Source organism: Typopeltis vanoorti, chromosome 12 (assembly GCF_054136105.1).
Source record: "Typopeltis vanoorti isolate ZY-2024b chromosome 12, IOZ_Tvanoo_1.0, whole genome shotgun sequence".
Taxonomy (NCBI): Eukaryota; Metazoa; Arthropoda; class Arachnida; order Uropygi; family Thelyphonidae; genus Typopeltis; species Typopeltis vanoorti.
The window spans coordinates 9,217,007-9,230,197 of NC_143560.1; the positions used below are offsets into that span (position 1 = coordinate 9,217,007).

The window sequence follows — 13,191 nt, forward strand, 5'->3', positions numbered from 1 at the left end:
AACGGAGCGAAATATACACAAACCAGAGAAATACATATAACATGTGCAACAAATTTTACAAGAAGATTTGCTGCTCCATCAAACCATATTTATTTCTGCAATACTTTCTCTCTCTCTCATAAGTTTTTTTTTTAATTATGCCATCATAAATTCACTTATTCATGTTTAGAATTTATAGGATCGTGCTATTCCCTCTACCCAGCAACTTATAGGACACACATATCACAAATGATAATTATTAATTATTCGTTTACCATTAATGAAAGTGTTTCTACTCACACTTATTCCTTCCTATTCTGACATGTCTTATAAATGATGGTGCACATATTTTCATCTTTGAGTATTTCAAATATACCAACCAAATATAGCATTCTCCTTAATTGTTGTTTTCTAATCAATCATAAAACAGATTGTTCCCCTACTCTATGCAGAAGTATTCAAAGTTATCCTGCAATTAATTGCATTGGACCAATTAAGATGAGTGCTGATGCGCTATTCCCTCTCAAAACTTTCATACATCGATAAAATGCAATCCCACGGTCATGGGCATTTGATTTTTTTCTTCTGCAAACCAGGTCTTTAGTCATGAATTTTTTTGTCTAGTCTGGTTAAAAGATTGAAACAATATTCCCCAGTTATTGTTTTACCCTTTTCAAGATAATTAATAAGCAAAATGGCTTTAGCATCCCAAAACACCGATGCCATGACCTTTTTCTGCTGATGGAATCGACTTTGTCTTCTTTGGTACTGAACAACCGGCTTCTGTGCACTATTTTCACTGCTGTTTGGATTCTGGTGTATAATGGTGAATGCAAGTCTCATCCACAGTAATAAACTAATGCACAAAATCAGTTTATTACTATGGATACAGTTTTATTCTTGTTAAAATGCTCCAAGCACTGTTCAGAGATTTTCATGCAAGTGTGCGTTTTTGATCTGCTGTGAGCAAGTGCGGCACCCATCTTGTGCAAAGCTTTTTCATTTGCAATTCTTCGTGTAAAATATATCCTACACGTTCTTTTGAAATGCCCATAGTCTCAGCAATTTCATGCACTTTGACTCGCCGGTCATCCAATACCATATCATGCACATGATCAATGATTTCTAGTGTTCTTACACTAGAAATCTTGAAGATGATCCACGTGAAGGGTGGATCATCTTCAAGTCTGGTATGGTCAAGTTTAAACTGGGCAGCCCATTTCTTAATTGTCGAAAACAAAGGAGAAGGGTGCCCATAAACTTTTATGAACTTCAAATGAATTTCTTTTGCCATTAAACCTTCTTTTACAAAGAATTTTATAACCTCGTGATACTCAATTTTATCAATTTCAAGGGATACAGACAACACTTGCTTCAGACAGCTTTATAAAACAAACTACTTGCTAGAATGAATTGCAATTTCACATGGATGCTTATGACAGATGTACCAACTTAGGGAAAAAAACTTCCAGATAGTGTTGCCATCTATGGTCGAAGCTGAGAACTTTTCTGACCATCTTCGTATTTTTTGTGTACAAAAAGTTTTTCATATCTATGAATACTAGTATTAATCAAATTTTGTTTCATCTGTTCTTTTTTTTAAAACCTATTACCCATGTGATGCTGATTTAAATCTATGAGACTGTTTTAGAATTCTACCATGATTTATTTTGTTAACCTAAATACACATAGATACCTCACTATAAAAAATCAGAGAGAGAGAGAGAATTATTATAATTAAGAATTATATCTGGCATTATTATTGTTTCATTACTGTTGACATTAGTGAAACATGGCTATTCAAAATCAGATATGGTAAGTGGGATCGAGTGTAATGGGTATACTATTTTTAGGAAGGACAGAAGAGATAGGAGAGGAGGAGGATTACTACTAATGATATTTGATGACTTAAGTCCAGTTAGAGTAGAAAAACAAGGAAACATTGATGGTAACATTAAGGTAAGGTAAGTGGGATCAAGTGTAATGGGTATACTATTTTTAGGAAATACAGAAGAGATAGGAGAGGAGGAGGAGTACTACCGTTATCAGATGACTAAAGTCCAGTTAGGATAGAAAACCAAGGAAACATTGATGGTAACAAAGTCCCACGTAGCAGTGAGTTTGAATCTATCTAGTGTGAAGTGGTGGTGGTGGGGGGGGGTTAACAAAATAAAATATATGGTGGGTTGTTGCGATAGATCTGGCGGCTCAGTTCCAGGGGACAAAGAAATGCATCACCAATTTTGCCTTATGGGTACCAAACAAGTGATCATTATAGGTGACTTTAATTTTCCAGACATTGAATGGGTATAAGAGAAATCTCATGATAAGAAAGAAGAGGAATTCACTGAATTGTTGCGAGATAACTTTCTTAAACAGCATGTGAAAGAAGGAACTCAATGTCAAAGAGTGTTGGATTTGCACATAACATCAAAAGAGGTCTCTGTTAAGAATATGGCCATTTTACCATCAATTGGTGACAGTGATCATGCTGTGCTTTCTTGGGATGTATCTAATTGTATTGATGCTCCGATTAAAACAGGTTACATGCTAAACTACAAAGCTGGAAATTATGATTAATTTAGGAAAATACTATCTTTGTCCCAGAGTATCAGTTACTGAATGGGAAAAATGTCAGCAATGCATGGGAATCTTTGAGGAGATGCTTAAATGAGGCAGTATCTGAATGTATCCCTAGTGTTCAATGAATAAATAGGTTGGGAGTGAAATGGATGTCCAACCTTATTAAGCGAGAGATCCACAAGAAGATGATGTGGAAAGAATATCGTGAGAAAAAGAGTAAGAGATATTATGAAATATATAAAGCTCAGGCCAGAAAAGTAATGAGTATGGCAGGGAAAGATAAATCAGAGTATGAAAAGAAATTAGCCATGTAAGCTAAAGGCAATCCAAAAGAATTTTATCGTTATGCCGCAAGCAAAAGAAAGAATGGATGTGAAAGAATAATTTTATTGAATGCCGATGGTACTCGCATGTCAGATGCTAATGAGAGTGTTCACATAATGAATGTTCACTTTGCTAAGATATATCAACCAAGTGTAGATTGCATGGTGCACAGTGCTACTGCTACATTGGATAAAGAGTTAGAGTGAGAGTAAGAGTTCATGAAAATAAGGTTGAAGAGCTGTTGTATAACCTGGATAAGAATTATTACTTGTTTGTATAACTTGAGTCTCAGCTGAGGAATGATACCACAGGAATGGAAAGAATGTATGATAGTTCCACTGTACAAGAGTGGAGCAAAAACTGATGTGTCTAACTACCGATCTATCAGTATCGCTGATGGGGTAATGAAGATTTTAGAGAAGTTGGTAAGCACATACAGAAATGGATAGACAAACATGCTACCTCTGCAAGGAGCAGCATGGCTTACTAAAGGAAGGTGATGTTTTAGCAATTTGCGCATATTTTATAACAATGTTACGGCCAAGTTGGATAAAGGGAATGGGTACACTATGATAACGTTGGATTTTTATAAGGCATTTGATAGGATACCACACGAAAGGCTGTTGCATAAAAAAAAAACGGGATTGGAATATAAACTCTTGACATGGATCAGGGGATGGTTGACAGACAGATACCAAAAAGTGGTATACGGTGGGTGTGAATCTGCGAGATTTAAGGTGACCAGCATTGTAACTCAGGGTTAAGTCCTTGTGCCATTATTGTTCAATCTATACATTAACAATATCATGCAGGTTCAGATTTGCAACTGTTTGATGGTGATGCGAAGATAGGCAGGGCAATCAGGACTGATATTCAGCAATTACAAAATGATTTGAATAGACTGGAAATTTGGGCAAATGAATATGGCTATGAGTTTAATGTTGATAAGTGTAAAGTTAGGCACTTTGACATGATTAGAGTTCCAGACGCATATTATATTAGCAGAGTTATGCTACAAGAAACCGAAGAGGCAAGGGATCTTGTCGTATTGGTGGATAGGGCATTGAAGTTCAAAGGTCACATAGCAAAAGTTGCAAATACAACTCAGAGGATAATTGCGATGTTGAAGCGAACTTTGACATGTAAGGATAAGGAAATCATTTTGCCTCTTTATAATGCTTTGATAAGACCATACCTGGATTATTTTGTGCAGATTGGGTCTCCCTAGTTTCAAGTGGATAAAGAAGTTGTGGAAAGGGTGCAAAGAAGAGTTACAAAGATTATATCCTGATTATGGGATTTAGATTATGAGGACAGATTGTGATTATGTGGATTGCAGACTCTGGTTAACAGGAGAAAGAGGGATGATATGATAGAGGTCTATAGACTTTTGAATGGGTGTTATAGGATATCATCTGATAAAATTTTTTGTTATATGGAAGGTGGAGAGAGAACATGGGGGCATTCATAGAAGTTAAGTTTGTTCGTAGTCAAGAAAGGGATAAGAGCTAGGTTTTTCTCTCACAAAGCAGTGAGCAAGTGGAATAGTCTGAATTTAAGGGTAGTGAGTGGATCTAGTGTGAATGAATTTAAGTGAAGGTATGTGACAGCTGATTTGGATGATTTATAGCTCCTCTCGATGAGTCCTTGACTCCCTGGAGGTCTCAGATAATAATAATAATAATAAGAAGAAGAAGAAGAAGAAAACATCAGTCCTACTATCGTGTTCCCTAATCATGCCCTGTGTTCCAATTAGAAATGCAGGGTTATGCCATTTAATATTCAGTCTGCTGTTTGCCTTTCATGCCTGCATGCATATGTTTATGACTGCCTCTAACCATAGACTAAGTTATGTAATGAACATAGCAAACAATTTCATCAGGCCTATTTTAATTGTTAATACTAGCATAATTCATAGACATGACAAACTGACTATACACATAAAACATTTTGTGATAAATATTTCATTAGATCAGAGTGAATACACAAAAATAATGGATGGTTACAAGAAGTATGAGGGTTTTTGAAAGTTTGGTAAAAAAAATAAATTAACACATTTTTTGGAAAAAATCACTTTTCTTTCTCAACAGTCTCCATCAAGTCTACACATTTGGTCCAGCGAGTTTCTAATTTTTTCATCTCATCTAAAAAGTAGGATTTGTCAAATTGTGCAAAATAGTCATTGACAGCCTTGGTGACATCCTCATTTGAAGAAAAATTTTCCCCACCGAGCCAAATTTTTAAGTTTTGGGAACAAGAAGAAGTCACATGGGGCCAATTCTGGAGAATACGGTAGATGTGGAACCAATTCAAACCTCAATTCGTGCAATTTTTCCATTTCAATGGCTGATGTGTGGTACAGTGCATTTTCTTGATGAAAGAGCACATTTTTGTCTGCCAATATTCTCATCTCATCTTCTTTTTACCCTCTTTTACCTTACGGTGTCGAGGGTTTATTAATCATCGGATCTCAAACCATTCCCAGGATAAGGTGGTCAGCCCTACGCCCCGGTGTATCCTATGTCCTGTAGTGTTGAGTTCTCAAGGCTGGTTAGCCTGCTTTGCGGGATGAAAAACCCCAGGATAAACTGGAGGAAAAAACCCTACTGTCCACGCTCAAGACCAGCAAACTTGGCTAAGACTGAGGAAGATTCTTTAGCTCCTCACGTCACAGACAGGAATCGAACCTAGGACACTCCTTTCCCAGGCATATGGTTGCAAGGCACACAGCCACTAAGCTAACCTTGTGTGCCAATATTGGTCGTTTTTTCTTCAGTTCTTCTTTTAAACAGCCCAACAATGACTCACAATAGACTCCTGTTATTGTCTTACACTTTTCCAAATAGTCTATCATAATAATTCCTTGGGAATCCCAAAAAACAGTGGCTATCACCTTCCCAGCTGACAAAACGCTCTTTGCTTTTTTTCAGTGCTCTTTCACCAGGCATTGTCCACTGTTTTGACTGCTGCTTGGACTCAGGTGTGTAGTGGTGGATCCAAGTTTCATCTACAGTCACGAATCGATGCAAAAAATCCTGCATTGCGATTAAACATCACTAAACACTGCATTGAAATGTCTTTTCGCATGCATTTTTGATCAACCGTCAACAATCACAGGACCCATCGTGCACAGTTTTTTATGTGCAAATTTTCATGCAGGATATTATACATCTGTTCAGTTGAGATGCCTACAATCTCAGCAATCTCACACACTTTCACTTGCTGGTCTTCCATAACGATATCATGGGTTTTGTGAATCATTTCCTTCGTAGTGATCTCAGTTGAGCATCCGGAGCAAGCTTCATCTTCAATGGACTAACGACCACATTTAAAATCATTTATCCAAAAATAAATAATCTTTAAATTCTGGTACAGAGTCCTCATGAACTGCATCTAACTCAGCTTTGATTTGCTCGGTTGATCAGTTGAGATGCCCGTCCACTTCTTCAAATAAAAGTGTTTTATCACTGCACGAAACTCGTTTTTCTCCATTTTTAAGAAAAATGCGAACACGGTCACTTTAAATGTTTGCCAAACAAAAACTATGTGTCGCTCCTGGCTAAAATTTTATCAGGAGTCACGAAAAAGATGATATATGCTGATAATGGTATGAAAGAATGAATTGTGTCGCCACCAATTAGAAATTTACCAAATTTTGCAAACAACCCTTAAGAATAAATGACAATAGACCTAACAAAATGCTTTCTTCTCCTGCTCTCTGGCCTATTCTTCAGAATGCTTTCTTCTCCTCTCTGGCCAGTCATATGACTGGCCAGAGAGGAGGAGAAAGAAAGCATTCTGTTATATCTATTGCCAATTATTCTCATCCCTTGGAGCACACCTAACTTATTACACAGATGTAAAAGTACAGATATTTTAAAGAAAAAAAAAACAAAACAAGAAACAGAATTTAGTAAATTAAAACACCTAGATTATATGGACTGCCAAAAGTACATAAAATGGGTATTCCTTTGTGGCAATAGTTGATTGTATCAGTTGTTCTACTTATAAACTGTCAAAATTTTTATCTAATATGCACTCCAATCTAATCAGAAATTCACCTTCCTATGTTAAGAATGCTGCCAATTTCAGCTCTAAAGTAAAAGGCATCTGCACCTCTAATATCATGGTGAGATTTGACATTTCTTTCTTTATCTACATTCAATTATATATAATGAAATAATGATACGGATTAAGTCCATTGGTCATAATGCATGGTATTATGATTGCTAGGCTATACTGGTGTTTTATAGTTTTATGGTACTTGACCTTACAGATTAACATGATAATGCTCTGTATCACAAAAATTATAAGCACATAGAGAGAATAGAATAACAACAGAACTTTCAACAGTCAGCACAGAATCCTTAACCAACTCCTCATACTAAACCTAAAACATCTCATACTTGATAAGAAATTATATTTTAGTTTTAATCCTTTACCTCAGAATATGCACACAAAGTCTGTACAAATATCTCCTTGACTAGTCTACACATGACTTCTGCATTGATTTAAGTCCTTAGTATTCCTTAGTATCTTCCTGAGTCTAACACCCAATGATGAGATCTCAGTAAAGGTCAAAACCAGTATTAAGTAGTGCTCCTTCCCATAATGTTCTTGCATTATGGGATAGTGCAGCAACCAATGTGAAGTCGATAGCCTCTATACACAAGTAAACTAACTGAAAAGATACTCTGTTCACAAACTATTTCCTTATTCTTGGGTAAAGAAATAAAACAAGAATATAATATCTTACTTGTCAAGTGTAATACACTTTGTAATAAAGCGACAAAAAAAAAACTTTCTACAATTTTCTAGAACATCTGTGGGGTGATAGAATGGAATTTAGAAATAAGACAAGACCAAGCTTCTTTATTAGAGGAACTTGACCAATGCTTGACAGGAGAAGTAGTGCACAACACTGTAAACTTTCTAGCATAAATTAATAGTCTTCCATGATTCATGGAAGAGTTATTAATTCCAAAGTTTGGATGACATATCATTCACATCTCTCAAAGACATTTTGTTTATGTATTCTGAAAACACCACTTCCAGAACAAAGACAACTGTGTATTTTGCTCTAAATGTTTTGTTTATATCTGCATCCAAGACTTTTGGCAGGCCAGTGTATACAAAGGCCAGCTCTAAAATTCAGTTACTGGCTGTGTTTAATGTACTACTCAACATAAACTAAAATACTAATCTTTGTTGGAAGTTTTTCCACTTGGTTATACAATAAATGTAAGATACCAAGAAATTATATACTTGATTTAATCCTTTATCCAAGTGTAATCAAAACAAGTTTGTGTCTGAACTATATTCAGGACTGGGGCAACTTGTATAATGACTTCACATCATTTGCCTTAGTATCCCATAATGCAAACCACACATCTTTGCAGACATGTATAATGCATAGTACATATCCTTGTATAATGCTACAATGTTATATTATAAATTAAAGATACCAAGAAATTATATACTTCAAGAAAAACTTCCAACAACTTTCTCTAATCTAGAGTATTTTAATAATAAGGTGTGACACTTTTTTGCTACTCGTATATGAAAACATCACTTCTGCATTACTTCAACCTTAGTATCACCTCTGGGTCTGGCTGCCACTGATGAGACCTCAAAAAAGGTCGAAACTGGTCTGGGTAGTGACCCTCCCAATAATCCATAGCATTATACATGTCCGCAAGGAGATGTGCTTTGTATTATGAGATACTAAGGCAAGTGATGTGAAGTCATTAGCTTCTTTATAAGAGTTGCCCCAGTCCTGAAAATACTTCAGGTGCAAACTTGTTTACTTACACTTGGATAAAGGATTAAACCAAGTATATGCAGCCCTCGGTTAATGCCTCACTTCCAATTCTGAAAAAACGGGCGTAAACCAAATTGGCATAAAACGAACCCAATTTTAATGGGAGGTAAAAGTTATGTTCCGTGCAGTCACAAAATATGCACATGAAGTATGTGCAACATTATTATATTTAAAGCTTTGATAATACATACATATATATTTGTTAAAATAAAATTATTAATAATGAAAACAAAACAAAATTATATATAAAAAATATGAAAGTTCGAAAAGATATTACATATTTCTATGTTGAAGTACCTGGGGAAAAAAACTTCGGATCACCTGCATTTTTTTTGAAAAAGTATCCAGTGTTAACTGCCTAGATTTTCTTTTCTTTTCTTTAAGGAGTTCGGTGTAATTGTGGTCCATTTCGCAGAGTTCTTCAGTAAATGTCTCTATGCTTGCAAGGATATGCTGCAAATCGACCATTTTTATATCTCTCAGAGGTCCTTCTTTGTTTTCTTTCTACTCCTTTGGATGTTGACTTAATTGTTCGGCTAATTCTTTTAAGTCTTCATTGGAAAGCGGTTTATCATGGCTCTCTAAGACTTCTATCACATCTTCAGCTGTAATATCGTCCAATCCCACCTCTCACACAAGCTTGGTAACATCTTCAATAACATTCTTCTCTTGCTCTAATTCCTCGAAGTCGTGCATAAATGCTGGAAGAAGTTTTTAAACACTTTGCTGACACTTCGTTCCAAGCTGCCTTGATGTTGTTAATGCCCTTCAAAATATCGAATGACCACCGATAGTCTTTAATAGTTTTTCCTGAAGTGTTCAAAACTCTTACCATTACCATAAATGTTATACAGAGGTAATAGGCTTTGAAGAGTGATATAATCCCCTAATCCATCAGTTGCAAAAGCGATGTGTTTGGGGGCATGTAAACAACCTTGACATCCAATGGTGTTCTTACTTCAGCAAGGTTTTGATGTCCAGGGGCATTATCCAAGAGAAGCAATGCCTTGGCTGGCAAATCATTTTCTTTATAGAAGTGAGGCATGGTAGGACAAAAATAATTTGTGTACCCATCTATAAAAACGTTTTGTGTAACCTAAGCTTTCTTGTTCCATTTACAATAGACTGGCAGCACGGCTTTTAGACCCTTGAAGGTGAGTAGCGTCTATGAATGGTATACCAACATTGGTTTAAGCTTCAAAGTTCCAGAGACATTTGCACCCAACAAAAGCATAAGTCTATCTTTTGCAGTTTTAAAACCTGTAGCGGAATGTTCTTCACAGGAAATGAAGGTGCATGATGGCAATTTTTTCCAGTAGAGCCCAGTCTCATCAACATTAAAAATGAGATCAGGAGGATAACTTCCTTGTTCCACACAATCTTGAAATTATTTAGGAAAAGCAGCCGCTGCCGCAACACTTGCTGCCTCACCACATAATTTGATATTATGTCACTTAAATCTCATGAACCGACCTTTGCTTCCTAAAAATGTTTCTTCGCCTCCGTCTTTTTAAGATACTCAAAAATTGTTTTTGCTTTCTCAGTTATAACAGTCTGCGTCAGAGGAATGTTTTTCTGATTCAAGTCATCCACCTATAATGATAATAATTTTTCCATTTTTTCATGAAGTTTACCCCTACTATAACTTACATGATTTGCATTTAGTACTGCCGTAGATTGTTGCGCAGACTGTTTTATTCTATCTGCATTTTTCATAATTGTAGTAACAGTCGATGGAGGTAAGTTCATACTTCTAAAGACATTAGCACGTGTCTGCCCATCTTCCATTCTTTGAATCACCACCATCTTCTTTTCAAGTGTGATTGATTTCCACACGTTCTTAACACCAAGTTCTGCTAACTTTTCTGCACTTCTTTTATCAGACATGATATGTAATTATGTACTTTATCAATTTAAATGCGTGTATATGTAAAACTAATTAAATAGAACAATTAGGTAGATTCAACAGTAAAACTAGGTTTGATACATATATGTCGTAGTAGCTCGGTAAACACTTAAACACTGAGTGCCTGCTAGAGTTTCTCAGTCAGACCATACTACAGTAAGAAAGCACGAGCAGGCATCCGCATTATTGGGAATCGCCGTAAAATGAAGTGTCGTAAACCGAGGGCTGCCTGTATATAATTTCTTGGTATCTTTAATTTATAATACCAATCTTTGTCTATCTCATGAAGAAGGAAATGTCCCCCCCCCCGTGCTAATCATCCTGCACCAAATTCTGTCAATGAGTTCAGTGATTTAGATTCTGTTTATTATCTATACTGTCATCATCATAAAATCTATATACAGTCACTCCTCAACTTACAGTGTATACAACTTATGACCACCTGTTAACAGAATACCACCTCATTCCTGCAACTATGCAATGCTGTTTCTCAGAAAAAAGAATTGCTTTGCTCTACTGCTGACAGCAGAGCAAATGAATGATATCTAGAAGAGGCTGCAAAAAAATATGTTCATAGATTCTGAGGATTTGAAAAAGCTTTGCAAGTGGTTGATGACAAGATAGTGATACCAAAGAATTGGGAAGTGAAAATGAAGATGCAGTAGAGCAATTAGTGTTAATTGTGGAAGAAAAAGGGCTTGTAAATGAAGATCATACAGAGCTAAAAGCACAAGCACATGAAGCCGATTTCCAAAAAAGTTTACAGTGGAAGTATTTCCCCCTGTTAATAAAACAATTTGATTGTTAGAGGAAATGGTCCCTAACATAGAAAGATTTAGTAAAGTAGACAGAATGATCCAAGCTGCTGTGTCTTGCTAGAGAAATTTATGCAGAAAAGAAAACTATGCACACTGTAAGTTGGAGACATAATGCAAAGTTTTAAAGAAGACTACACCTAACCTCCTCAAGATGAGCCTAGACCTTTTACAAGTATGCATCTGATAACCTATACTTAGAATGATTGTTGTTATTCCTGAATTTCAAGAATTTTTTTGTTGGTGAACCAGTCTCCTCTGAAGAATCATCAATTTAATAATGAAGCAGCTTTGAAGAATCACTCTTGCACCAGTCTTTAAAGATGCATATTTTACTGTAACCACACAAAAGTACTGTACACTAAAGTTTCATCAGTTATTACAGTACAATTTGTATACAGTAATTTTATGATTTGTACATGTGTACTATTACTATAAACAAAAGGTAAAATCAGTTTAAAAATACAATAATCAGACCAGCACACTTGAGCATTCAGACATGCTAACTGTTAACATATCCTTATGGTTTGCATAGTGATTTCCTATTTATGACAGGATCCTCAGAACAGAACCCAGTCATAAGTCGAGGACTGACTGTACTTTTGAAAGAAATGCAGAAACACAATCATGAAAACTGAATATTGGAAACAATTTTATTTAATTGTTTAAATTTCTACATGCAAAAATGAAAATATCAACTGCTAAACTAATCAATTTTGGAGTTTCAACTCAAAATAGCCAACTTCTCTTTTTTTTTTTTTTTTTTTCAAATGATAGTAAAAGGCTGATCCACAGATTTAGTCAAGAATATTAATTAATTAATCTAAACATATGAGCGTTTAGATTAATCTGTGCCTGCACAAATGGATGGACTGATAAAACAAATATAAAGTGACAACATGCATGGAATGAACCCTGCTAAGTATGGCAACTAACAAATAATGGGCAGTACTGCAGCATACATGACTTGGACTATTGAAAGAAAATACAAGTGCGCTATGTAGAGAGAAACTTTATCATCATCAGATTAATGTACACAGAAAAAGGAATTAAGACACAATCTTATAATACTTACTGAAAAGAACTTCCTGATCCCATTTTTGTCAAGTTTAAAAAAATTATTTTTAAACATATTAAACTAAATGAGTAGGCAAACGTACCTGTAGGCATTAATATAAAACAATCTTCTTTAAGCAGAGCAGCATTGACAGCCTCTAACTGGTTATGGCGAAACTTTTGTAGTCCAAAAACATTATGGAAAATCATAAGCATGTCTTCTGAATGTTTAAACTTTGTTCCTTTAAATTGAACAGATGCCCCATCATCCTTGTGATTTCCATAAAACTTACCGATCATCACTAGGAAAAAAAAAATTGCATTTAAACAAACATCTTGTGTCAAGACATAACTCAAATATTTGTATTTGGCATTTAATGAGAAAGAGGGATAACAGCACTTGAAATATAACACTTAAAATACCTTTATTACTACTTCTGAAGGAAAAGCCTAAAGGCTTCAATTCCCAAAGTGACTGAGAATCCACTTATTAAAAATGCAACTCCCTGACATAGCAATGCAACAGTATTGAAAAGAGGGATCTTGCTCTGGTATGGTTTCTGATTAGCCTCTGATGAGAATAAATGATATGAAATTCATTCACAGGGTTCCTGGGCAGAATTCATGTGCACTTTTAAGCAGTGCACATAAGAAGGCAATGCTGGAGATTGTATTCTCAAAAGTTCTTTGGTCAGTATCAAAACTTT

At 35.5% G+C, this 13,191-nt stretch overlaps 1 protein-coding gene across 2 annotated transcripts in view; it reads right to left on the reverse strand.

The window, feature by feature from the left end:
- The window catches only part of LOC150100573 (recQ-like DNA helicase Blm), a 317,833-nt gene that overhangs the window by 139,733 nt on the left and 164,909 nt on the right, over positions 1-13,191 (reverse strand). For both annotated transcript variants that reach the window (XM_090401345.1, XM_090401343.1), the window contains one exon: positions 12,589-12,786. In XM_090401345.1, coding sequence (XP_090257471.1) covers positions 12,589-12,786 — 198 coding nt within the window. The remainder of the gene's footprint in view (positions 1-12,588; positions 12,787-13,191) is intronic.